Genomic DNA, 26,668 nt, shown 5'->3' on the forward strand with positions numbered 1-26,668 from the left:
AAGCAAAAACCTTATTGGTTACAATGGACATCTTTCGCTCGCACTCGTTTCCGGAAATCCACCCCCCTTCCCTAAGATGCCGGATAAAAACTGAACATTTTCAGTATAGTCGTTCCCTTCTAAAAGCTAACTAAAAACATGAGAAACAGCCAGCTTCCAGGACTACTGAAGGGGCACTTCTGCTCATCTACTAGATTGTGTTCGTCTCATCGTTTCTGTAATATACTCGCATTAAAACTTTTTTTGCTTCACCCCTGTAAATCATGTTGGAATGGCTGCCACTAGGAGTCGCCCTTCTTGTTCCTCAGCAATCCATTATGCCATTAGGTACAGAGCTTCTGTAATAGAAACAAGGGGAGGAGCTATCTTCACAGGCGACTCCCTTGCACTTAGAGGCTGCAGGCTGACAGATCTGCAGACATCGTCATAATAATCTCCACAATCTCTGCCTCTCTTGGGGGGAAGGTTATGAACATACATTGTATTAAGTTTAGACACCATTTGGTCAGAATGTTTGAATCATTCCGGTAGAACAGGAGGACGGCCATTCAGTTACTGTCTTCCTTTTGATTGAACCACGGACTGTGCAATGCGGCATGGGAAGTCAGGGCAAGGAAGCGCAGGACAGTGAACTGCTAGCAGAATGCTAGGATTGCCCCTTACATGAAAGCGGATTGCAAACAGCAGGACAACAGAAAAATGAGAGACTACATTAAAATTAAAACTTATTGACATAAAAACAAGGTTCAAACATCAGCAAATGAGAGGATAAGGTATATTTCAGAAAACTTGTTGAAAAGGTACGCTTTAGGCTTCCACACAGGCGACAAAGTCGCACTGCTACAAATTGCATGTATGTGAAGACCATGCTTTCCTATGGGTTTTTTCACACCTGAGATGTTTTGTAGCATGCAATAACCCGACACAAAAACCTCTCGGGTCCGGCGATATGCCCGCGACATGCGAGGTTTTGTAGCCCATGTTTCCCTATGGAGCCTTGAAAACGAGATTTTCATGTGGTGTGATGCAACTTTGACAGTAGGAAATCCTACTGTCAAAGCCAAATCTAAGCCCTGGCTGCAAGAAAAAATGTAAAAAAACATACATCACCTTAGAAGCGCTCTCCGCCACCGCAGCTTCTTCCTGGATCCCGGCACTGCTTCTCTCCTTCATCTTGTGGCCGGGGATTGAAAAATCCCCGCCTCCTGGAAGCACTGGCTGTGATTGGCTGACGCTTAGCCAATCACAGGAAGTGCTGGATGAATGGCAGTTATTGAACCAATCACAGCCATTCACTGAGCACTGGCTGTGATTGGCTAGGCGTCAGCCAATCACTGCCAGCGCTTCCAGCAGCCAGGGATTCTTCAATCCTTGTCCAGGAGATGAACAAGATGATCAGTGCCGGGACCCGGGGAGAAGCTGCGGCAGCGCCCCAGACAGCACGGGAGAGGTGATGTATACTTTTTTTTTCCTTCAGTTACAGCTTATTTTCCTTGCATGTAGTGCTACAAAATCGCGGTATTGCCGTGAGAATACGCAGCGATATCGCGCGGTGCAGCGATGCAATATCGCTGCGATTTTCTCGTGCCGATGCCGTGTCACCAGTGTGGAGGTGGCCTTAAGTCTCTTCCTCAGGCTAGGTTAAGGATATTTACCACAAGTTCCTGCTTCAGTCGGTCTTCTCTTTCCAGGCCAAACGCAATCTCACTTTTTTGTCTCCTCACAATATCCAGGTAGCCGTTCTTTTCTAGATCCAGTTCTTTTACCTTTTGCTGCAGCGCCTGGCCAATCAGGTTTTGTTTCTGAGAACAGAAGATTACACATATTATATTAGAATCTTAAGAAGACTGTTAGTTTTGAGCTTAAAGAGAACCTGTCATGTTGAACATGGAGACGTGATCTGCCGGCATGATGTTGTAGAGCAGGAGGAGCAGCAGGTAGATATATACCCTGTTTCCCTGAAAAGTAGTTTTATGGGGAAAAATTCAGGATAACGCGTATTTTATTCACTGACATTTCTAGTCATTCTGGGCTTAGGGGTCCGGTGGGCGGTCCTATCAGTCACTAACGGCCATCTTTGTTATGACTGTACTACATAGATGGACGTGTAAGCCCAAAACAAGTAAAAAATTCAATGAACACTACTAGGTCTACTGAATCTTCTCCCACAATAACATATATATTATATACCAGTTCCTGCTGCTTCATAACATGCAGTTTCCCTTTAAAGTGACTGTCCTAATAGATACAGAAACCAAAAAATAAAAATAGCTTGCGCAACTTGAGAAACATTTCCGAGGGAAGGTTGTTACCACAGATTAATATATCCTCCTCTATTAAGTGCAGTGCAACGTGTTTCATTGCTAGCATGCGGCTTTATCAAGCAGATGCTCTTCTTGACGAGAAATAATACCCTTCTTGACTCACATCTATAGGCCTCTCACTAGCCAAGCCAAAAACCTGCTGCACACTGATGAGGCAGTCACCCCGAAACAGCTGTCTGTGCATGGTTATTTTGTCTTTGGCTCATAATTCTCAGCCATTGTTAGGAGGTTTATTAAAAAGTCTGATATTGACTTGCAGGAATGCTGCTTTCCAATAGGTGGCGCTGCAGAGGTATTGTTCCATCTTCCCAATTTGCATATTTACCAGAGGAGCTTGCATGGCCTTATAAGTCTCCTCACACCTTCTAGGTGCTCTCCTTAAGGAGAAACGATAAAATCATTCCTGACCTATATTCCTATGTGAATCAGTGAACAATCAGTGTTTAAACTCAACAAGAAATAAACGAGCCAACAATGATTTTTATTCCGGCTGAATGATGAAGGGCAAGTGAATGATTCTCGTTCGTCGTTCAGATATCGGCTCGCGTTTAAACTGAACGGTTATCGTTAACTTTAGTTCATTTCAGTGATTTTTGGTTCCATCTAAACGCACCTTTAAAAGAAAGATTGGTATTAAGCTTTAACCCTTTCCAATCCACTGTCTGACGTCTAAAGACATTATGATTTAAGGCTGTACAGCTCCGATGTTGGAAGACATCCGTCGGGGTTCTCTTACTGTATATTGCCAGCCTCTCTGCTGTCAGAGCCTATCCAACGTGTCGCCTCATGCAGTACTGGCTTTACCCTGCATATAGCGCTGTTGTATAACAGCAGAAATAGAGTAAGCCCCCTGGGAAAACCAGGATACACATTGGATTGGAAAGAGTTAAAAGTAGAGAACTGGTATCAGATGCAAGCTGGGAATTCTAGCACTATGGTTCTCACAGAGGAGCGGGTTTACATCCTAGTGGTTTCTGCATGCTGCGCTATATGGCCGGTACCTGTATACGCGCCTCCAGACTCCTCTTCTCTGACATAAGCCTCTCCTGCTGCTGTTTGTGGTTGTCAATCTGAAGTTCTTGATCCTTAAATTCACTCTCAAGTCTCTTCTGCGCCTCCTGCCAGCCAAACTGCGTGCGTTGGAAATGGTCTTCGATTGTGTGGATCTTTTTTTGGAGTTCTTCAATTTGTGCTGTTTGGGAAACAGAACTTTATTATGCAGGTTAATATGATATTCTGTGTCCACGAACCTCATAGACGCGCTGTTACATTAGGAGAGGGTGAGGAAGTGCAGTAAGTCTATGGAGACAATCAGACCACTATGGGACCCAGAGCCATTATTAAGCAGGAAGAACCTTCATATACTGTTCATCAACAAAAAGTAACAGATAGTAAGAAGGCAAAGACTAGCAAATATCTTGCATTGTTTAGAACAAAGGTGTCAATACACTAGGGCATAATCTAATAACCTGGTGTACAACTCCTCAATGGGAAAGTCCCACCACAGTCCCACTGTATGTGTATTGATAGACATGTGCCGGGCGTTCAGAGCTCTAGCTCACCACTCCTGTTGGGTTACAAGACACTATGTTGCTTGTTAGCCTCCTAACTGTTCCTGCCCTCCGTCTCAGAAGTATTAGGCCAGTTTCACATCTGCGTTGGAAGCTTTGATCTGAGGTTCTGCCACTGACATCCAAAAGCTGGGCAGAAAAGCGGACAGAATCCATTATAGCCAATGGGTCCATCTGGTGCTGTTCGGTTCCTTCCAGAAACTGAGCCGTTCGGCCGCAGGGATTCCCCTTTCCTGATCCCCGAACAGAGCAGGAAAGTGGAACCCCGCATGCACATGTAAAACCACCCTTACACAGGTACAGGTTCCCCATCTTCCCTCCCTTACCAGCCTGATGAAGAGGCCTAAGTAGTCTTGAAAGCTTGCGGTAACATCATTTCTTTTTGTTAGTCCACAAAGGGTATCGTATCTACAATGTTATCTTGCTTCTCCTACTGTGGTGAGACATTCCTATTTATTGAGGTGTAGAGGGAATCACTAAACTATGCCTTAAGGTGCGCTCAGACGCAAGAATAATGGTCCAACGAATCGTTCAAACAAGTGAAAGTGAACAATAATTGTTAGATCTAAATGCAAGCCAACGACGAGGATCTTAGTCCTGCTGAAAGTGAATGAAGAAGGCGCGATTCTCCGTTCAGTTTCAGCAGGACTAAGATCATCGGCGACTCGTTCACTTGTTGTTGCGTTTAAACGCTCCTCGCTCAGCGGTTTCCATATAAATGTTAAACCCTGAACGAGAGGTGAACGATTCTCAACGATGATCTGCCTGTCTAAACGATCTGCATGAACGAGTTAGCGGGGACGTCACTCGCTCCTTCAAGCAAGAATCGGACGTAAACGTATAGATGTGTTTCTGTAAGACATTTGCCGGTCTTCGCCTTTCTACCACCTCTGTTGCGATGCTCCAGGATCACTTTGACATATATAAATTGACTTTGCTTACAGTTTTGTGGACGAGTCTTAATCCCATTTTATCACCTCGGTCTGATTGCCCTCTTTTATAGCTTATTTGTACCAATAAAAATAATAACCTAGAAACTTTAGTCCCTTTTATGTAGGCCAGTTATCGGGATCCCCCCCTCTAATAGCCTGGGATCCCCCCCTCTAATAGCCTGGGATCCCCCCCTCTAATAGCCTGGGATCCCCCCCTCTAATAGCCTGGGATCCCTTCCTCTACCTGCAATCTCCCTCTAATAGCCTGGTATCCCCCCCTCTAATAGCCTGGGATCCCCCCCTCTAATAGCCTGGGATCCCTTCCTCTACCTGCAATCTCCCTCTAATAGCATGGGATCTCCCTCTAATAGCCAGAGAAGAGGGCTGCTGAGTAAGAGCGGCTCTCATCTGGTAGACCCAGGCCCTCCATATATTACATCAACCATTCATTAGAATGCTGAATATAGAATAATATATTTCTCCTGCCTCAGTTTAAGTGAGTTGTCCAAGCTTAGAAAAACATGTCTGCTAGCTTCCAACAGCAGCGCCACCGCTGTCCACAGGTTCTTTGGGGTATTACACTTCATTCCTATACACTTCATTGGTGCTTAGCTGCAAAACCAGACCCAACCCATAGGCAGGTGGAAGAAAGCAGCCTTGTTTTTATACTCCCGGAAATACCTATTAATGAAATATAGTATGTATGACGACTGCCGGGTGTTGGCTGTCTGCATCACGGGGGTAACTTTACCTTTAAAGAGTTCTTGCTTCATAAAGGCATTTTCTTTCTCCTCCTGCAGAGCTATTCTTTCGATACTACACTGCTTTCTGGCCACCGCCAAGTCGTATTCCAGACTCTGGCACACAGCTTTCCCTTTCTCCACTTCCGAACGCAGCTTGGCTGACCGGCTTTCACATGATGACAACTGGGAGGAGTTACACAAGGATATAGGAATCATTTGTGATATATTAGTTGCAGGGTTCATATTCAGAAGATTAACACATACAATATTAAACCCCGGAGGCCGCAGCCAATGTGCCATAGCAAACACTAGAAAGAAACATTGTACTATAGAACCCATAGAAAACTTATCGCTGAAGTACAAACTATCTAGTCCATAGAGGAACGTCCGGCAGAGTCAGCGTGTGCGCAGGATGTTCTAGTAATCCATAGTACTCATCAAAACTAATCCCGTGGATGAGCGGGCAGGATGTCTGCAGCCCCACCAGTGGATTCTAGAAGGGTAGATTCACATGGTGCAGGTTTTCCACACCAAAATCCGCATCAAGGTTCGCATAATTTGACACTGATTTTAATGCAAATCCGTAGCCGATTTTGTCCTTCCAATTGAGGTCTGCTGCGGATCCGTACCAGAATCTGGGTCAAAATCTGCAGCATGTGAGCTGGGTGTGACGTACCCTAAAGGAGTCATTATTGTCTTTAGAAACCATTCTCAGGAGTTCATACTGTACTGCATACAGCACTACAGGCGGTCGGACGTAGTAACAGTGTTCTAGGCTGGAAAAAGACTTGTGTCCATCCAGTTCAGCTTATTAACCCCCAATGTTGATCCAGAGGAAGGCAAAAACCCCATAAGAGGTAGAAGCCTATTTCCTTCATTTCATGAAAAAACTTCCTTCCTGACTCCAATCTGGCAATCGAAATAATCGCCGGATCACCGACCCCTGTGAAGCAATTAGTGACTATAACATGTAATATTGCATCACTCAAGAAAAGCATGCAGGCCCCTCTTGAACTCTTTTATCGAATTTGTCATTCCCACGTCCTCAGGCAGAGAGTTCCATAGTCTCACTGCTGTTACAGTAAAGAATCCACTTCTCTGTTGGTGTGGAAACCTTGTTTCCTCTAGACGTAGAGGGCGCCCTCTTGTTACAGTCCCAGGCTGGGGTATAAATGCATGATGAGAGATCTCTGTATTGTCCCCTGATATATCTATACATAGTTTTAAGGTCGCCCCTCAGCCGTCTCTTTTCTAACCTAAATAACCCCAGTTTTGATAACCTCTCTGGGTCTTGCAGTCCACCCATTCCATTTATTACTTTAATTGCCCGCCTTTGTACCCGCTCAAGCTCTGGTACATCCTTCTTGAGTTCGGTGCCCAAAACTGTGCACAATATTCCTTGTGTGGTCTGACCAGTGACTTGTAAAGAGGAAGAACAATGCTCTCATCATGCGCCCCTAGACCTCTTTTGATGCACCCCATGATCCTATTTGCCTTGGCAGCAGCTGCCTGACACTGGTTGCTCCAGTTAAGCTTACAGTTAACTAAACATCCCCCCAAGTCCTTTCCCATATCAGTGTCCCTCAGTGGTTTCCCCTTTAGCGTGTAATGGTGACATGTATTCCCTCTGCCCATGTGCAGAACCTTACATTTATCAGTGTTACGCCTCATTGGCCACGTTTTTGCACCCAACTTATCCAGATCCTTTCCCAACCGCATTCAGTCCTCTCACGTTAATTTCTTTACATATTTTTGGATCATCTGCGAATATTCCTATTTTCCTGCACAATCCTCCTACCAGGTCGTTAATAAATATATTAAACAGATTAGGGTTCTTGCCTTAACGGCCTTGTGTGTTAGCTCACCTCCTCATTGTGCTTCGCTACCAGCTCTACGATGTCATTTTTAGCCTTGGTAAGTTTGTGGCGGAGTTCTGCTATTTCATCCAGTTCTTCCTTTTCACGCCTAAACGGCCCGGACCTGGAACATTGCCAACGGCGTTCATTAGAATCAATGAAAAGCCCCGCTCTGTACCTACATTTATGCCAGACTTTAGTCACCCGGGTCACTTTGTAGATAAGTTGGCTTTAACATAACATTTTATATCTTGATACATTTTTGCTTCACTGCCCCTCACACCCGATTATCTGTCACTTCCATGCAGTGCAGTCTCCTGTCTGATGCTTATCAGCTACCATCTTGAAGGTGAGATTTCTCCCTGCTCACTTTCTCTATGCAATGTTATCATTCCCATGAAGCATGAGCCCAGCTAGAGACTGTATCATCTCTGCCTGAAGGGAGGACAGTGTCATTATTCTTACTCTGTATAAGCATACAGTCAGGAGGCTTCCAAACTATAACTGTGATCATCATCAGTGTCCCCATCTGAACAGCTTGTGTCACAAGCTCCATGTAATATTATCACACTGACTGAAAGACTGACTAATTTGAGAACACGTAAACCCAAGTCAGAACGGGGATCACATGACCCGCCTGAAAAGAAGGACTCCAGGAAGTTTGGGATAGAAAGGAATAACTAAACAAGGTAATACTGACTGATGCCGGGCTCACACGAACATATTTGTATTGCGTATTACGTGCGCAATGTATGCCCGTCACGTTATTTTATGCGGCCCGGGACGAGGTTAGGATGCAGAAGGACCGGCTCTCCACTTTTCCTGGAGAACACAGCCAGCGCTTGGCAGAGGGGGTGGTGCCAGCGCAAGGAGCCATCTTGAATTCTGAGCTGCGGCACAGCTCTGACCCTTTACCCGGGACCCCAGCCACCCTCCAAAGTAGGAAGCTCAGTACTACAGAGGTTAAAGGGGAGAACCCCCATTATAGTACACAGCGCTCCAAAGACATATTAAGGAGTTTAGGGCTCATACACAGGGGTGGATGCAGTTTTGGTTCATGAAATACACTGCGTTTTCAGACTGAAACTGTGCGCATTCACGGTGTATTTGGACCTTTTTCGTCTTTTTTCACATGTATTCACTGCATTTTTGAAGTGCGCCTAAAAAAAAAAAAAAAAAAAAAAAGCAGTGAATAGGCACATATCGTGTATATTCACTGCATATTTACGTGATCCCATTAATGGGCAATTTCACACCTTAATATGGACCAAAATAGGACATCCTGAGATTTTTTTTTTCATGCACGTAAGAAACACGTCTGAATACCCCAATGCGAATTAGTGGCGTTTAAGCTGTCCGTATTACACACATAAAAAAAAAAGGCTCATTTACACAAGCGTATATCAGCTGGCGTTTTCACGGACGCCGATATACGCTTCCATCTGAGCAGTTCCTCCCTTCCCTCCCTGGCTCTCTTCTTCACTCCGGCTTTTGCAATGGGAGTGGGCGGGGCAAGGGCGGAGCTAAGCTCCGCTCTGTCCCACCTACTCCCATTGCTGGCTATGGACAAGTGGCAGGGAGGGGTGTCCCGCCCACTTTCATTGCAAACAGCTCGAAGGGGAGGAGAGAAGCAGAGAGCCGGTAAGGGGAAGGGAAGTGGGGGGGGGACTGCCCAGATGGAAGCGTATATATAAAAACGCCGGCCGATATACGCTCGTGTAAACACGTGTGAATGAGCCTATATAAATGGCCCTTTCAGTCAACCATAAAGCTGATGTGGCCCTCAGTAAAAGGAGTTGGACACTGCTGTATTAGACAGAATTGGTTAAAAAATATGTTCCAGTAGTCGGGGAAATAAGTTCCTCAATGCAACATATGCCAAAATCAGCTTGAGAACTCAATCAAACAGGATCCTTGATCTCAGCTGCCTTGAGCCCTAAGATCATGCAAATGATGGTTCTAAATTCTAACTATATCCTAAGTGTTCTGGTTTAGCTGAAGTTCCTTGCAAGTGCCAAGAGTGAAGGAGTTACTGAGCCCTCAGGACCTCCGGTCCGCTCGCCGCTCAACTCTCAGGGCTCCTACCCACTCGCGTTTTCTTAAGACTTCTTTGGATCAGATCACATGGGCGTAAAAAGGCCCAGGCAAGCCAATATAGCACCTGGAACTATGTTTTGGGCCAAGAATACCTCGGCCGCTGCATGGGCACCAGCAGCCGTAGGTGGGAGGGGATTTAGCAGCGTTTCAATGGGAAACCTTGCATTCGCATGCACGGAATGCGAGTGCCATGCGATATATTTAAGATCCCATTAAAATCAATGGGTGATGCGTTCTGGGCGAAAGTGACAGAAATAGATTTTTTTCTCTCGTTGCATCGCAGTAAGTGAAACCATCGCTCCTGTGTATGCCTCCGTGAAGATAATGTCCGTGCGAGATTCTCGGCCGCGGTAAACCGGCCTAACTCACACTTCCAAGGAAATCCACAACGCGCTTTCCCACCCAAGAGCGGGGGAGCGTGCGGGTGGCAGGGAAACTGGATGGGAAAGGGTTAATGGGTGCGCTCCGCTGAAGAGACTTTTTTAACCCCGTAATATACTGATACATTATAGTTTACTGCAAGAAGTGCTGAAAAAGCATCAGACAGATGAAGCGGCGGCGGTGCTGCTGCTGAGCGGGTCAGTAGGTGCCCTGCGCCTTCACAAGGGGGACTATCAATCCCAATCTTACCTTGTAACTTCGTTAGCAGCGCTGTGCTTCGGAGCAGCGGACGTCATCGTCTCCATGTTCTGTGCCGCACAGGACCAGGTCTGCTATTCTAAATTGATCCTTTTTCTCCAGACGCCGAGCGCCGCGATGACATCTTATATGAATTGATGACTGCACGGAACAGAGAAGAAGGAGGTAATTGCTAAACGCCAACGTTAGCGCCTTTTGAAGAGGAGCGCGCTGTCCGTCATTCGCTCTGCAAAGCATATTTACGGTCATTAAATTAGAGCATGATGAATGTAAGCAGGTCATGCGGTCGGACCCTCTGGCTGATATGCATCTAGGGATCGAAAAAAGCCCAATCTTAAAGGGTGTTTTGAACGGACATGGCCCTGCTGACTCGCTGACTCAATGTCTCACCCCCCTTCCTTCCCGCTCCCCCATATGGGCTCTTCTTGGTCTCAATGTGTCAGGTGGGCGGTCCCCACGACTTGCTATCAATCACATCTGACATTGCCTACTAACAGTGAGGACCGCCCACTTGACATTCACAGGTCTGGAAACTGACACCAAGTAGAAATGTTACCGTATTGTTGCTAATATTCTCACCACCTGGAACGTCCCATACAATGTGGCCCCTACTTTTTTTCCGTAAGGGCCAAGCGATTTTCATCGTCGCATTGCAAGAGGTCATTAACATAGCCGTAAAAGGGCTTGTTTTTTGGTTGAGCTTCATGGCGCGGCTCTGGGGTACATAGAATGTCTTGTAGAACTTATTAATTACATTTTTTTCTGGGTTGGGGTGGAGAATAAAAAATTCCCCAGAAGTTCAGCCATAGTTTTTAGGGTTTTACTTTTACGGCGTTCAGTATAAGACAGATTACAAAAAGATCCCGTCTTTTCCTAAATTGTGACTGAGGTGGCGGCGCACCCTGGGATCTCCCACAGATGCTCCCCCGTCCATATGGACCCTTATGGGGATTTGGCAACAGAGTGGACGAGCACCATACTATCCTGAACAGACGCAAAATGGAAAGAACGGGGGCGGAGCAAAAACCGGTAGACTATGGATGGCCCAAGACTGGAGGCACAGGCCGTGATGGTTAGGGGTGTGCCAGAGGATCTGGGGGGGGGGGGGGCTTGGTGAACCATCAAAAAACAACTGGATGAAAATTTCTCCTCTAAGTGGTAAAGTAGGCAGCCAGCAGAAGAAACGCGTTTCGGAGCTGTTGGCCCTTGTGCCCACCGGCACCCTGGTGTCACCCTCCACAGTTGGGACCTCTCCCTGCCCAGGTCCCTAACTGGATGAAATCCAGCTGAACGAATGAAGGTTTTAGCCCCGAAACACTTTTCCTTTGCTGGCTGTCTGCTTTACCAATTAACCCCTTTAGTGGCACGCCCAGAAAATCTCCAGGGCTTGCTGCACTAAAATGTGCTGAAGGCTACCTTAACCGGCCACTGAAGGGGTTAAAGGATAAGTTTCCTCTAGTTGTTTTTTTGATTATTCAAATATCCGATGTGCGGAGCGCCGAGCCACCGGTTGTTGGTTATCGCACTCCTCTATACATGCTGAAGGTGAACTAGGACCGGCGGTTGGCGGACTAAACCTTTTTACGTATCATGATAACTTTCTTATCTGATCGGCACGATTACTGCGAGTTTATAGAGGTTTTATTTTTTTAAATACTTTTGCACAATAAAAACACGTTTTTAAAGAAAAACAATTGACTCGCCGCACACTAAGACCCACAACAGTGGTATTTTTCCGGTACCGGAGCCCTGCGGGGGCTTGTTTTTCTGGGTAGCGCTGTGAGGTCCGTGTGACTTATGGATTGCTTTTTATTGCGTCTCTAGAGAGGAGAACAAAAGAAAAATAGCAGTTCTGGTGTTGCCTTTAAATTATTTTTACAGCGCTGATTATGTGCGATAAATACAATATTTCATTGTCCGGTTCGTTACAAACGCGGTAATACTGATTGGACGGCTTTTTCAAAATTTCTGCTGGTATTTTAGCCATTTAAAAAAGTTTTTGTGAGGAAATAAATGTGGATTTTTTTTCCCTTTAAAGTAAGCTTTATTGAAGTTTTTTATGCTATATTTTAGTCCCTCATGTGGACTTGAAGATGTGATCGCTTGATCTCTAGGATAGTACACTGCAGTACTTATGTAGTGCATTCTGCTAAGCTCATGACATCAAGCCTATTAGACTCTGTGAGAGGCGGGTCTAACAGACCGAGTTACATGGAAAACATGGAGTACCTTATCAGGCTTCTGGCTGCCGTGGGAACCCATTGGTACCTTACGATCACCCTGTGCGGTGCCGATGGGTAAAAAAAGGCACATGCTGCAGTTGCTATTGATTGTGGCATGTAAGGGGTTAAACAGACAGAATCTGAGATTTCTCTACTCTTGGCAGTTAGAGCAGGAGCCAGGCTGTGCCGACCCGCGGGGCTGAGCTGCAGTACCGACCCGCCGGGCTGAGCTGCAGTACCGACCCGCCGGGCTCCGCTGCAGTACCGACCCGCCGGGCTCCGCTGCAGTACCGACCCGCCGGGCTCCGCTGCAGTACCGACCCGCCGGGCTCCGCTGCAGTACCGACCCGCCGGGCTGCGCTACGGTCAGTGCTTTTTACTTCAGCTGATCAGTGAGGATCCGTGCGGCGATCATCCATTAGTGGTCATCAATACAAAAAGTTAATAAAGTCCCAAAATACCCCTTTAAGGGCTCGTTCACACGAACGCATTTGCACTACGAATTGCACACGCAAAATCTGTGCGTGCAATACGCAGTGAATTTAACCCATTAATTACAATGTGTTTGCTGACATCTTACGTATGCCTTTAGTTTATGCAAACAAATATGCAGCATGTTCTACTTTTGGCCGCATTAGGCGCACGCATAGCGCATATTAAACTCTGTTAACTTACCCACCCATTGAAATCAACGGAAGCGTGCTTCTGCGGTTTTTTGCGCGCGCAAAAAAAACACAGTAAAAATACAATGCCCATCGTGCGGCTACGCAGCACAAACGCACGCACGCTCGTATTAAGCCGGCCCAAGACTCACAAAGATCTTATATGTTCGAGGATAACGAAATTCCGGGCAGCGGCCCGTACACGCCGCACATGGCCGTGCGGATGGGCGAGAAAACGCGAGATTTAGCAACGACTCGGTCGCGATTTTCCCTCGTTACTACGTTTTTTGCCTGTGCTGCGGCCGGCCGATAACGCATTGCCCGTGTGAGAGGCCTTAGGCTTCTATGGGAGCTGCCGGCTGATCGCGGTCAAAAGATGGGGCAAGACATATCTGTGCCGGTCGAATCAAGATGCGGCCGCCGAAATCGGCAGCGTATGCGCCATCTTTTCCCACCGTGATTTGTACGGCCATTAAAATATATGACCTGCCCCTCCCACCATCACATGGTGCGGGGACGATCGGCAGCCGCTATCTACCCGCCTCTCTTTTCGCACTCTTATACTTTGGCGCAGAGTTTGAACAGCCGGCGAGGGAGAGAAAACCCTCATTCAGCGCAGCTCCGTCCGTACCGCCGAGCGGTGTGAATGAGCCCCAATACCATAACTATGTAAATGTGAGGGAAGACACTGAATTCAGCAGGTTCACGGGAATTACATGCGCAAAAAAAGCGTGCGTAATTCATGGTGTACATGAGCCCTTACGGGGATCTAACCTACGCAGCGATTACGCCTGCTACGTGGATTTCATGTGTACTGCGTATTATATGTAAAAGAACCGTGACGGCCCCCCCACACTGGCGATCGCCATATTGCATTTTTGTTCACGTGATTTTTGAGCGGCAGTGCTGCTTTTTCCCGAGAATTATCTAGCGCCGCATCGCTGCCACCCACGATTTTCTTGCGCAAAAGACAATATGAGTTTCTGATGTTAAAAAACATGGCAAGTTTGTGCGACGCGATAAGTTGGAGGCTCCGCAGGGAAACGCGGGCGAGAAAAAAATACATAAATCGCAAAGCGCAGGAAGACGGGCCGTGTTGCGATTTACTAACCTCACATCGCAGCACAGAAAACAGCGCAAATCGTGTAGCCGTGTTCTCGCACAATCGCATCGCTCAAAAATAACGCAATTTTCCCACAAGAGGCGCTGCAGCCTTCGGGGGTCCGTGAGGTCCGCCCTCCTCATAGCAGACCAGTACAATGAATGGTGAGGGGTCGTTCACACGGGCGGATTACTTGCGCAATTTTTGTATGCCCAATGCACATTTTCACATCCCCATCGACTTCTATGGAGACTTTTGGTGCGGTTTGTTTTGCACGACCAAAACGCGCCTGAAAGTAGCGATTGGAATTGGCGGTATACTGAGCGTGCGGATACAGCCGCGTGACGGACCGGGGTACGCAGGACACGTATTGGCGGTATACTGAGCGCGCGGATACAGCCGCGTGACGGACCGGGGTACGCAGGACACGTATTGGCGGTATACTGAGCGCGCGGATACAGCCGCGTGACGGACCGGGGTACGCAGGACACGTATTGGCGGTATACTGAGCGTGCGGATACAGCCGCGTGACGGACCGGGGTACGCAGGACACGTATTGGCGGTATACTGAGCGTGCGGATACAGCCGCCTGACGGACCGGGGTACGCAGGACACGTATTGGCGGTATACTGAGCGTGCGGATACAGCCGCCTGACGGACCGGGGTACGCAGGACACGTATTGGCGGTATACTGAGCGTGCGGATACAGCCGCCTGACGGACCGGGGTACGCAGGACACGTATTGGCGGTATACTGTGCGTGCGGATACAGCCGCCTGACGGACCGGGGTACGCAGGACACGTATTGGCGGTATACTGAGCGTGCGGATACAGCCGCCTGACGGACCGGGGTACGCAGGACACGTATTGGCGGTATACTGAGCGTGCGGATACAGCCGCCTGACGGACCGGGGTACGCAGGACACGTATTGGCGGTATACTGAGCGTGCGGATACAGCCGCCTGACGGACCGGGGTACGCAGGACACGTATTGGCGGTATACTGAGCGTGCGGATACAGCCGCGTGACGGACCGGGGTACGCAGGACACGTATTGGCGGTATACTGAGCGCGCGGATACAGCCGCCTGACGGACCGGGGTACGCAGGACACGTATTGGCGGTATACTGAGCGTGCGGATACAGCCGCCTGACGGACCGGGGTACGCAGGACACGTATTGGCGGTATACTGAGCGTGCGGATACAGCCGCCTGACGGACCGGGGTACGCAGGACACGTATTGGCGGTATACTGAGCGTGCGGATACAGCCGCCTGACGGACCGGGGTATGCAGGACACGTATTGGCGGTATACTGAGCGCGCGGATACAGCCGCCTGACGGACCGGGGTACACAGGACACGTATTGGCGGTATACTGAGCGTGCGGATACAGACGCGTGACGGGACACGTATTGGCGCGGCGTAACAATGGGAGGTTTCGCCGTACGCAGATGCAGAGTGTATTTACGGACAGAAGAATACGCGAGCGTGAGTGGTTTCCGGTCACGTAAATCCACAGCGTATTTACACAACCGAATGTCATAGTGTGGAGCGCAGCAGCTGCACGGTAATTGCTGGCGGACACCATAACAGGCGCAGCGCTAGAGAGAAGCAGCGCACTACAAGTCACAGCACCTCCTTCTGGTCCTCTCCCCGGGTCTCCCGCAAGGCTCCTGCGGCCGCTCTTAATGGCCCTATGGACGACACTCCCCTGACTTCTCTGTCCCGCTGCAGCGGCCGCCGGAACAATCCCCGGCCTGCGATTGGTGGAAGCAGTTGTCTATCATGATCAGAGAGCTCTGATTGGTGGAAAGAAGCAACCTAGTCAGTTACTATGGGCAACGAGGAAGACGCTACGGAAGCCGATTTTGGTAAAAATGTGTGGCGGCGAAGTTAAATCCGCTTAAAATCCAGCAGACATGGATGGAAACTACGCATTTAGTATCACAATATTCACCATGCTGAGAACATATTTATTAGGGCTGACAGGCAGTGACATAATAAGCTAGAGTCGTCAAGTAAATGTGAAAGGCAGTTGCAGTACCACTGATGGCCGCTAGGTACCGCACATACGTGTGGATAGATTAGATGGGCGCTCACACACCAGCTTTACTTACAAGCGCATCGTTAGAACTGTCAAGAAAACTGACCTTTCCAACCAATCGGCGCGCGGTAGGTGTGGTCCGACAGTGCAGCCTTCAAGCCGGCGCGCAATGGGCGTGGTCTGTCAGTTCAGTCTTGCAGTGGGCGCGTAGTGGGCGTCGTCTGTCAGTGCAGTCATCCAGTGGCCGCGCAGTGGGCGTGGTCCATCAGTGCAATCTTCCAACCTGTGCGCTGTGGGCGTGGTCCGTCAGTGCAGCCTTCCAGCAACGAGGGGTGAACTTTGAACAAGTAGAACTTTATTAGCTCCTTGTGAGGCCGTTACTTCCTTTCTGTGCTCCTGGTTTGCTCGCTCCTCCTCCTCAGCTTTGATCCCTGGGAGGGTTCGGGGTTACGTTGCGGGTGAGATCCGGCACCCTGTCTCTAGGAGGCGCAGTCAGCGGTCACCAGGTAAGGGGCAGCTGTGACAGTACTAGTATAGCGGTGTACTATGGAGGGTGACAGGAGCGCGTGAAGTGGGGGCTGGATTACCTACATAGAGCTGGGATCTAGTAGATTACTACATGCTCAGTGATCCCTGGGAGGGGCGTTTTGGTGGTCCTGTAGGGTCAGAAGGAATATTTACCATTTGTTTATACTGTACTTACAGCCCTCTGGTTACTCTTCCTGTCATTAACCCCTTCAACTTAAGTGTTTTTTTTTTTTAATGGTACAATTTAACCACTTATTAAGGATGCAACTTTTTATTTTTTATTTTTTTTCCTCCCCTCCTTCAAAAAATGATAACTTTTAAAAAAAATTTTATTTATCCGTCTGTCGCTGTCTGAGGGGTTGTTTTTGTTTTTTTGCGGGGCGGGTCGTATTGCAACCATAGAATGTGCTGAAAAAACGTTAAAAATAATTCTAAGTGGAGTGACGTGATAACGTTATTCTGTCGGTCGGTATCATTACCACTGTACCACATTTTATATATATATATATATATATATATATATATATATATACACACTGTGCTTCCCCGAAAATTAGACAGTGTCTTATATTAATTTTTGTTCAAAAAGGTTTACATTTTTTACATGTATAGCTGCTTGGACACTATTTAAATTGACTTTTTTAATTGACTGTTAGCAGGGCTTATTTTTGGAGTAGGGCTTATATTTCAAGCATCCTCAAAAAGCCTGAAAAATCATTTTGCATCCTCAAAAATTCTGGAAAATCATGTTATGTCTTATTTTCAGGGAAACAGGGTATATATATATATATATATATCTCCAAATAGAGCTTGTAGCACTCTGCCATCTAAGGGTCCGTTTAGACCTGCCGAATTCTTGTATGCACAGCGGATACATCGCTGGCTCATTCAGTCGCGGTATAAGTGACGGCGTCATTGCCGGACTGCTTACATAGAGCAGAGGAGTGAACATCTGACGGGATATATATATACACACGTACACACACTGTATGGACCCATTTAGGCTTTTCTGTAGTGCAAAAAAGTCCATCTAGGTCTGCTTAACCAACGCAGATTCCCAGCTCTGGCCTCTAGACCCGCAGCCATAGAATGTTCTGTACCAACGATAACATTTGTGACTTCTTGTCCTTTTTCACCATTTTTGCCACTTTTCTAAAAGTTTAGCAGAAGGGGGCGGGACCACTTGCTGCCCGCCAAATTTATTATAATTTACACTAGCCGTTGTCGTACATTACCGCGCACATCACATTTGAGGATCAGTATATAAAGCGCCACTCTACAGCCGGCCTCACAGTGGAGTGTGCGTGTATGCGCACACATCGGGGCATTTTAGGGCTCCTTCACATCAGCGTATGCACATTTGCGCCCCCCCCCCCCCCCCCCCAGCGTAACCCTTTTTGCACATTAATGCTTATTTGCACGTGCTTCGGCGTATTTTCCGTCTTGTACCCAGCAGACATGTTCAGTTGCGCACGGCAAACAGAGACGCACCGATTTAAATTAATTAGTCTAATTGGTTCCAGATGTGCTTTTTCCAATCAGAATTACGCAGCGTATCACGTATCTGCTAGAGCATTGAGCGCACTTTTGCGCGCCGCCCATTGACGGGAGCCTTTGGTGAGCAGGAAAATACAGCGTGAGCAGGGTTTTTCAGTGCGGCTGAAATCTGCAGATATGAAGGAACTCCTTGAAATTGATGTACAGCGCGCAATTTTTGCATGAGCAAATATACCCGCGTGACGGAGCCCTCGCTGAACGATTTGCGCACGCGCTGTTCATTTGTGCGCGGCAAACAAAGACCCATCGATATAAATGGCTAATTAGCCTGAGTTCCAGATGTTCCTTTTCCTGCGCAACTCCGCAGTGTTTCACGCACCTCCTAGCGTATTGTGCGCATTCGCACCCCCGTTGACTTCTATGGGGACCTTTGATGTGGAAATACACAGAAAAATAGAGCAGGTCCCACTTTCCTTTTTAAAAATTTTTTTCATTATGCGCAATCGAAATGCACGGAAAAATCTGAAATCGGTGGGTCCTATTTTCTCCGTATTGCGCACACACATATGCCCGTGTGAAGCCGGCAGTGGAGATTCCTCCCCCCCCCCCCCCCGTTCTCTAGGTTTCTCCATAATATAACCAGAATTCGCCCCTTTAACTTTTCCCCACTTCTGGCCCTTCAGTTTGGGCGCCGTGGCCTCCGCAGCGCTTATCTCGTAGACTTTGGACTCCTCCTCCAATAATCTCGCCGTTGGTCGGCCATCTACATTTCACAACCACTAATTCTGTTTGTCCGGATCTTAAACTGCTACATAATGATTTAATGGCCTCACCGCTGTTTACAAACACATCAGTGAGTGTGATGAGCGGCTGATACATTGTTACACAAGTGTTACTGAGTCATCGAGGCTCACCGGCCGGTCTGTCCTCGGGGCTGCCCGTCTGTCCACGGGGCCGCTGGCTACAGACCACGCCTGATTTATAGAGACCGGTTGCCGCAGCAAGCAGCTGTTCTCAGCCAACGTCCGCCGCCCAGTTATCGCCCCCGTCCCTGTCCGGAGGGCTCAGGCTTATATTTGCATCTTCTGTCCGTATTTTGAATCATTTTCTCACCTCCGGTAACCATTTCTGTTGCTCAACCGGATTCGCATGACCGTATTTGCGCATTATATGCGGTGAAGAGAAGCGATTAATTTCATTTGGTCCGTTCAAAAGCGCATATATTTTGCATGCACATTTCCGTTGCGCCAAAAAAAAAAGCGCAGCATGTTCTATTTTCCTTTGCATGTGCGCAGGGGAATAGAAGATATGAAACTAATTGCGCTAATTGGCCATTTCGTCGTACGGGACCCTGGCTGCGCTTTTTTTGTGTGTGCAAATGTGCACGATTTGCGTGTGCAGAAAGTACAGTAAAAACACAATTTTGGACGCAAAAGCGCTTGTGTGAACCCGACCTTAGTCATAGCATGATACTGGAAGCGTTGGATCTGGCAGATGTCAAACACCAGCGGTGCCCAGTTAGGCCAAAATAACTATAATGGGGCCCATCGGGCTTTTGGCGTGCCGCCCACTGCTGAGAATGTCGTGCGGAATCTGTGTTGTATGAATATGAACCTATTGTTTTGGACGGGGTCCTATACAGGAGCATTTTTTGGTTTTTTTCTTGTTTCCCACCTCATCGCAGTGTGGGGAAACAATTGCACATGTCCTATCTTTGAGTGTTCCCCCGGAACGCATCGCCCGGTGTTTATAGCGCATCGCCCGGTGTTTATAGCGCATCGCCCGGTGTTTATAGCGCATCGCCCGGCGTACGATTTGGACGTGATGCGAAGTTTCCTTTTGAAAACAGTGGAAAACACTTGCCGATCCTCCGACGCGACTTAAAGGATCGCGACTTCCCTGAAGTGATGCGCGGCGTTATTGACACAAAACGTCCCGCAGCCCCGTTGGCGAGCGCGATATCGGGTTGGACATTCCGCTCCCGACCGTGTGAGATTAGTCTGATGCACTCTTTGCACTCTTCTCTCTCTCTGCACCGATTTGCACGATCCAGCGAGGATCTGAACGTCGGGCGTTGCGTGTAGAAGGCCCTAGGGAGCGGCTGATTGTAGTGGTCTGTGATGGGGTTGGGGGCCATTCACATGTTCAAGCGTGATATCGGTCCAAGCTTTACAAACCGCGTTTGTAAGACTGTGAGCGTGACGCGTTTCTGCTTTAAGAAAAAAAACAACCCCTCACCTTTCATCTATATGCTTACGATTTTTCACGTGCGTTCGGTCCGTACTGCCATTGGACGAAACTCGTTTGTGAAAGCCGCCCGTGTGATTACACCCTGAGGCCTGATATCGCGCTCGCCTGCGTGCAATTCCCCCACGGATACGAGGCGTTCTCTTCAGGGAAGTGGCGCTCCTCCGGTGAGGATCGGCGAGTGTTTAGGAGCCTATGGGAGGTACAGCGTATTACGTGACCGTACGCTCGTGTGGGCCTGGGCGCAGGCTAACGCTACACCCCGACAGCATGATATGGGGCCATGAATCTCGCCCCCATATTGCGCTCCCCACCACATGAACTCCCCAGGGATGCGAGGCGTCTTCATGGCAAAACAGCCTCCCGCCCCTTCGGGAAGGTATGAATACAGCCGCGGCGGAGGGTCACGGGGATTCTCCCATTACAATTAGTGGTTTCTGCGATGTGAGAGCGCGCTGCCAGATAGGACATGCACGATCTGTTCCCGTATCGCGGTGCCAAGCAGGAGAACGCGGCTCATATGTCTGACCCCACCAGAAGGGGGCTCATATGTCTGACCCCCACCACAAGGGGGCTCATATGTCTGACCCCACCAGAAGGGGGCTCATATGTCTGACCCCCACCACAAGGGGGCTCATATGTCTGACCCCACAAGAAGGGGCTCATATGTCTGACCCCACAAGAAGGGGCTCATATGTCTGACCCCACAAGAAGGGGCTCATATGTCTGACCCCACAAGAAGGGGCTCATATGTCTGACCCCACAAGAAGGGGCTCATATGTCTGACCCCACAAGAAGGGGCTCATATGTCTGACCCCACAAGAAGGGGCTCATATGTCTGACCCACAAGAAGGGGCTCATATGTCTGACCCCACAAGAAGGGGGCTCATATGTCTGACCCACAAGAAGGGGGCTCATATGTCTGACCCCACCAGAAGGGGGCTCATATGTCTGACCCCACAAGAAGGGGGCTCATATGTCTGACCCCACCAGAAGGGGGCTCATATGTCTGACCCCACCAGAAGGGGGCTCATATGTCTGACCCCACAAGAAGGGGGCTCATATGTCTGACCCCACAAGAAGGGGGCTCATATGTCTGACCCACAAGAAGGGGGCTCATATGTCTGACCCCACCAGAAGGGGGCTCATATGTCTGACCCCACCAGAAGGGGGCTCATATGTCTGACCCCACCAGAAGGGGGCTCATATGTCTGACCCCACCAGAAGGGGGCTCATATGTCTGACCCCACCAGAAGGGGGCTCATATGTCTGACCCCACCAGAAGGGGGCTCATATGTCTGACCCCACCAGAAGGGGGCTCATATGTCTGACCCCACCAGAAGGGGGCTCATATGTCTGACCCCACCAGAAGGGGGCTCATATGTCTGACCCCACAAGAAGGGGCTCATATGTCTGACCCCACAAGAAGGGGCTCATATGTCTGACCCCACAAGAAGGGGCTCATATGTCTGACCCCACAAGAAGGGGCTCATATGTCTGACCCCACAAGAAGGGGCTCATATGTCTGACCCCACAAGAAGGGGCTCATATGTCTGACCCACAAGAAGGGGGCTCATATCTACACGTCTCAAAACACACAAATCTCATGCAGTTCTATCACCCGTGTGAGGCCGGCCCGAGGGTAACTTCACACCGGCGAGCGCGATGTGGGGCAGAAATCAGATTCACGGCCCCATACTGCGATGGACCCCGTGAGGTTGGCCTGCTGATATCACCGGGAGGTTTTAAGGAGGTTTTTGCTCTTTTTTTTTTTTTGAACTGGCAGGAAACTTTACTAAAACCACAAAAAGTTATGTAAAAAAAAAAAAAAACTCTTTTTGATCCGTGCTCTGTTGGGTCATCTGCATGAGATTATACATCGTTTAGTACTTGATTAGCAGCTCTTCTTATTAGCTCTACTTGTACGAGCCGGTACTATGGTGGCGGCCGGTACTTCTGTATCAGTTGGTATGAGCCAGTAATTTGGCGGCAGTCGGTATAAGACGGTACTATGGTGGTGGCCGCTACTTTTGTAGCACTCGGTAGGAGTCGGTGCTTTTGCAGCAGTCGGTTTGATCCAATACTTTGGCGTCAGTTGGTAGTTTTGTGTGGCAGTCAGTACAAGCCGGTACTTTGGCGGCAGTTGGTTCTTTTGTAGCAGTGTGTACGAGCCGGTACTCTGGTGGTAGCCGGTGCTTTTGTAGCAGTCGGTAGGAGACAGTACTTTGGCATCAGCCGGTAGTTTTGTGTGGCAGTCGGTATGAGCCGGTACCTTGGCGGCGGCCGGTACCAGCCGGTACTTTTGTGCAAAGTTCCTTTCAGCCGTCTTGTAGCGGTTTCTTCGTTACTCAGACTTTGATGACTGGAGCACAAGTGAAGAGCGCGGTTAGACTTCCCCAATAAGACGGGAGAGGTTCTTGCTGACATTCTCTGTGTGTCTTATCTGCTACATATGGCCCATACACACATGAGCCGGGGGCCTCCTGGGAGAAGTCACGCACAGAGGATAAGCCTCTCTGCACTGTGTATGGGGAGGAGTTGTCAGAGTCCTCAGTGACTACACCGACACTAGTGCAGTGTGCGGTCTGGAGAGCAGCGGCGTTGGGGCTCCTGCAGTGTGAGTATGGCTGCTGATGGGGGTCAGTGAGTAGGAGCCGCAGACTAGATCTATACAATACTGCGGGGATCTATACAATACTGCGGGGATCTATACAATACTGCGGGGATCTATACAATACTGCGGGGATCTATACAATACTGCGGGGATGCCATCTCTAGTTGGACCAGAATAAACCCACCCGGGGGGGAGAGGGTTGGGGGGGCCCAAGGCATTCTGTTGTGACACCCAGTGTTTAACCCCTTAGTGACCGGCCTATTCTGTGCCTTAAGAACCAAGTGACTTTCATCATCTCGTTGCAAGAGACCTAAATCCTCGACCTTTTTTTGGTGTGCATTGTATTTTGTACTGCCACCACTCTGGGGTACTTGTGTGTTGGAGAACTGTTACTGTTTTTTTTCTTTAAAAAGGGGGGGGGGGGGGGGGTGGAAAAACTTTGTTTTGTATTTGTTTCTGTTTTTCTATTTCTGTAATGTTCACCATAAGTAAAAAATCACAGAATTTTTTCATCTGATCGGCACAATTACTGCAATACGAAGTTTATGGAGATTTTTTATGTTTTTTCTGCTTTTGCACAGTAAAAAGACGTTTTTAAAAAAAATCAGTTGACTCTGCATCTTCGTATTCTGAGACCCGGGACGTTTTGCGGGAAGACTTGTAGTTTCTATTGGTTCCATTTTGAGGATCGCGTGACGTTTGGATTGCTTGCGCTATTGTGTTTTTCTTAGAAGGCAAACAAAAGAAAAATCGCAATTCCAACATTACTTTTATTAACTATTTATACGGCATTCACCTTGCGAAATAAATAACATATTTTCATTGTCTGTATTTTGTGCTGTTTTGTTAAAAAATACTTCGATATTTTATCTATTTAAAATGTTTGTTTTTTTTCTGTGGGGAAAAATGCAGAGGATTTTTTTTTTCTTTTAAACTGGATTTTTTTTTTGTTCAAATTTTATTTATTTTTTTTTATTTCCTGAAGATGCGATTGTTCCATCACTAGACTAGTACACTAAATTCATTCTGTATTGCAGCCCATTAGACTCCACAGGAGGCGGGGCCTAGTAGGCTGCGTTATATGGCAGACATGGTGGTCTTTGTCAGGCTTCTAGCTGCCATGGGTACTTTTAGGATCGCCAATGGGTGACAGAAGCAGCCCCCTCCCCCTCATCTACTTACACGTTGCTATTGATTGTGGCATGTAAGGGGTTAAACTGCCAGGATGCAAAGTTTTTCCTCTCTTGGTGGTTAGAGCAGGAGCCTGGCTGTCAGTACTTGGCCAAGTCACCGCCATAAAAAGGTGTATGTGCAGGTTTTAGGCCTCTTTCACACGGGCGACAGCGATATCGCCGCTACAGAATCCTGGCGCTATGGCAGCTATGTCTCCGTGATTTTATACTGTCAGCCATGCATTTATTTTTTTTTTGTGAAAAATCGCCCATCGCATCTTTGCTGTCCACGATAAAATCGCACGATAAACTCTCCTAAAATACCCTGAAAATAAGCCCTAGCTGCGTTCCATAAAAGTCCTTGTTCACCCACAGAAGATAACTTCTTGGTTGTGGAATACAGAAATCCAGGAAGCAATGGCTCTGATTGGTTCCTTGGCTGCTGCCAAGCCAATTAATGCAGAGCTGGATGAACCAATCACAGCCATCGCATTGTGGAGGCGGACTTTATAAATGCTGCTGCTCAGCCAATTCATAAATCCTGCCTACGCAACATGCTGGCTGTTGATTGGTTCAGCTCTAGCGCCATTGAATAGCTGTGATTGGTCCCTGTGCTCAGACAATCGGAGGCAGTGCTTCCTGGAGGCCGCGATCAGAGGAAATGATTCAGAAGAGTGCCAGGGAGAAGACGCACCGGAGCCCCGACGGGTGTGGGTGGGTGTGGGTGTTTAGGGTTGCCGTCATTCCATTGCTTTCAATGGGGTGGCAGCAGTGTCAGCCCCATTGAAAAGAACCCCACTGCTTACAGGAGGACATTTAAAGGCCACTTCTGGCCAGAAGCACCTTTTAAATGTCCTGCTGTAAGCCGCAGGGAATCTATTGCCAGCGCAGGAGTTTCCATTAACTGCTGCTCCCATAGGGGTCAACAGAAACTCCTGTGCAAAACGCACCCGTGTCCGATCTCTGTGAAATGCCCACAGTGATTGGTCAGATTGTTTTTAACCAAGTGCTTGTGCCGTGTGCCCGGACTGTCTGGGATATTGTGTGTTGACTGTGTCTTCAGGTTACGGTGGCCTTGTGTGCGGGGAATACCGTATCCTCAGGACATTGTAACTTAAGGGTTAGGAGAAGTTGAACTTGATAGACCAGTTTTTTGGGGGCGATTTCTCCAACCTTGGGTAACTATAATTTGCCTATGACCTAATCCGGCACATGTTAACATGGCCTTCCGGTGTCCACTGGAGCTCTGTGAATGGATGGCTCTGTCTGCATGGACCAGGAAGGCCCCGATCACACTTGTGTTTCTGTTTGGTTATATCCTCCGAACCAAACCACAAATAAAGTTCTAAACGCTGGATCTGGCACATGGTGACCCCAAAAGGCACCAAACTGACTCCATCTACCGTGTTTCCCCGAAAATAAGACCCAATCGTATGTTAATTTTTGCCCAAAAGAGTCCTAGGGTCCTATTTTCAGGGGATGTCTTATTATACTTACCTAGCAGGCTCGGTCCAGGTCCCTCCTGCTGCTCTCCGGAGCGCCAACGTGCTTCTTGCAGTTCTTGACTGTCCACAGAAGATCACTTCCTGGTTACAGGATTCATAAATTCCGCCTCCAGGAAGCGATGGCTGTGACTGGTTCATGGAGCACTGCATTGATTGGCTGAGCAGCTTTGGAGAACAGTGGGAGGGACCTGAACTGAGCTTGCTGAGTAATCCTTTTTTTATTATTGTAATGCAGCTAGGGCTTATTTTCGGTGTAGGGCTTATATTTCAAGCCTCCCTGAAAAACCAGGGTAGGGTTTATTTTCGGGGTAGGGCTTATTTTTGGGTAGTCGGGGTACTATAATGAGGTCTGTTCGGCTTCTGCCTCCGAAGATTTTCACTGAGAATACGGTGCAGCACGCTGTGCCATTTTCTTCTCCTGGGATTTTGGGCCGGGGCTGCGCCGAGGGCTCCAAATGAAGAGCCGTGAAAAGGGTTGAAGTTTAATGGATTCTCAACCACAATATAATATTTGAAGAACCCGAGTTCTGCGGCCTTCAGCACAGTTTCTCTTCTGGCTTCTCGTTGACGTTTTTATGATGATACAATGTATTTGGGAACTGAGAGTTCACCTTTGATCCTGTAGATTTGCTGAGGCAAAGTTCTCTGCGGGGGATGGGCAGGCGCGGACGGTGCCAGGGGTTTCTGCTGAGTCACCGCCCGAGTGATTAGTAGTTTGTTTCCCAGCCATATTACACATAAGATATGGTTACATATTCTTGAAGGAAAACCCCTCCTTATTGCTGCTTTTTTTTAAAAAAAAAGTTTCTTCGGTGACTTCAAATTGCAGCAAGAAGCCTTGTGCCTGTGCCGAGTTACAGCAAGTTCAGCTCAAGTAGGAGATGGCCTGCTGGAAGGTGTGTCCACATTGCCACA

General features: G+C 48.2%; 2 protein-coding genes across 5 annotated transcripts in view; one reads left to right on the forward strand and one right to left on the reverse strand.

The window, feature by feature from the left end:
- CCDC171 (coiled-coil domain containing 171) overlaps positions 1–15,896 on the reverse strand; it is a 58,954-nt gene extending 43,058 nt beyond the window's left edge. For both annotated transcript variants that reach the window (XM_066604364.1, XM_066604363.1), the window contains exons 1-6: positions 15,782–15,896; positions 10,154–10,303; positions 7,436–7,550; positions 5,579–5,753; positions 3,326–3,516; positions 1,656–1,802 (exon numbers count right to left, since the gene is read on the reverse strand). In XM_066604364.1, the coding sequence (XP_066460461.1) occupies positions 1,656–1,802; positions 3,326–3,516; positions 5,579–5,753; positions 7,436–7,550; positions 10,154–10,209 (684 nt within the window). In that variant the 5' untranslated portion in view covers positions 10,210–10,303; positions 15,782–15,896. The remainder of the gene's footprint in view (positions 1–1,655; positions 1,803–3,325; positions 3,517–5,578; positions 5,754–7,435; positions 7,551–10,153; positions 10,304–15,781) is intronic.
- A 649-nt stretch (positions 15,897–16,545) lies between these two features.
- ACO1 (aconitase 1) overlaps positions 16,546–26,668 on the forward strand; it is a 39,733-nt gene continuing 29,610 nt past the window's right edge. For 2 of the 3 annotated variants that reach the window (XM_066604365.1, XM_066604367.1), the window contains exon 1: positions 16,546–16,696. The gene's annotated coding sequence lies outside the window, so the exon portion shown is untranslated. Of the gene's footprint in view, positions 16,697–22,998; positions 23,080–26,668 lie in introns of those variants that run through there. The other variant, XM_066604366.1, reaches the window with a different exon arrangement.

This window comes from Eleutherodactylus coqui, chromosome 5 (assembly GCF_035609145.1).
Source record: "Eleutherodactylus coqui strain aEleCoq1 chromosome 5, aEleCoq1.hap1, whole genome shotgun sequence".
NCBI classification, from domain to species: domain Eukaryota; kingdom Metazoa; phylum Chordata; class Amphibia; order Anura; family Eleutherodactylidae; genus Eleutherodactylus; species Eleutherodactylus coqui.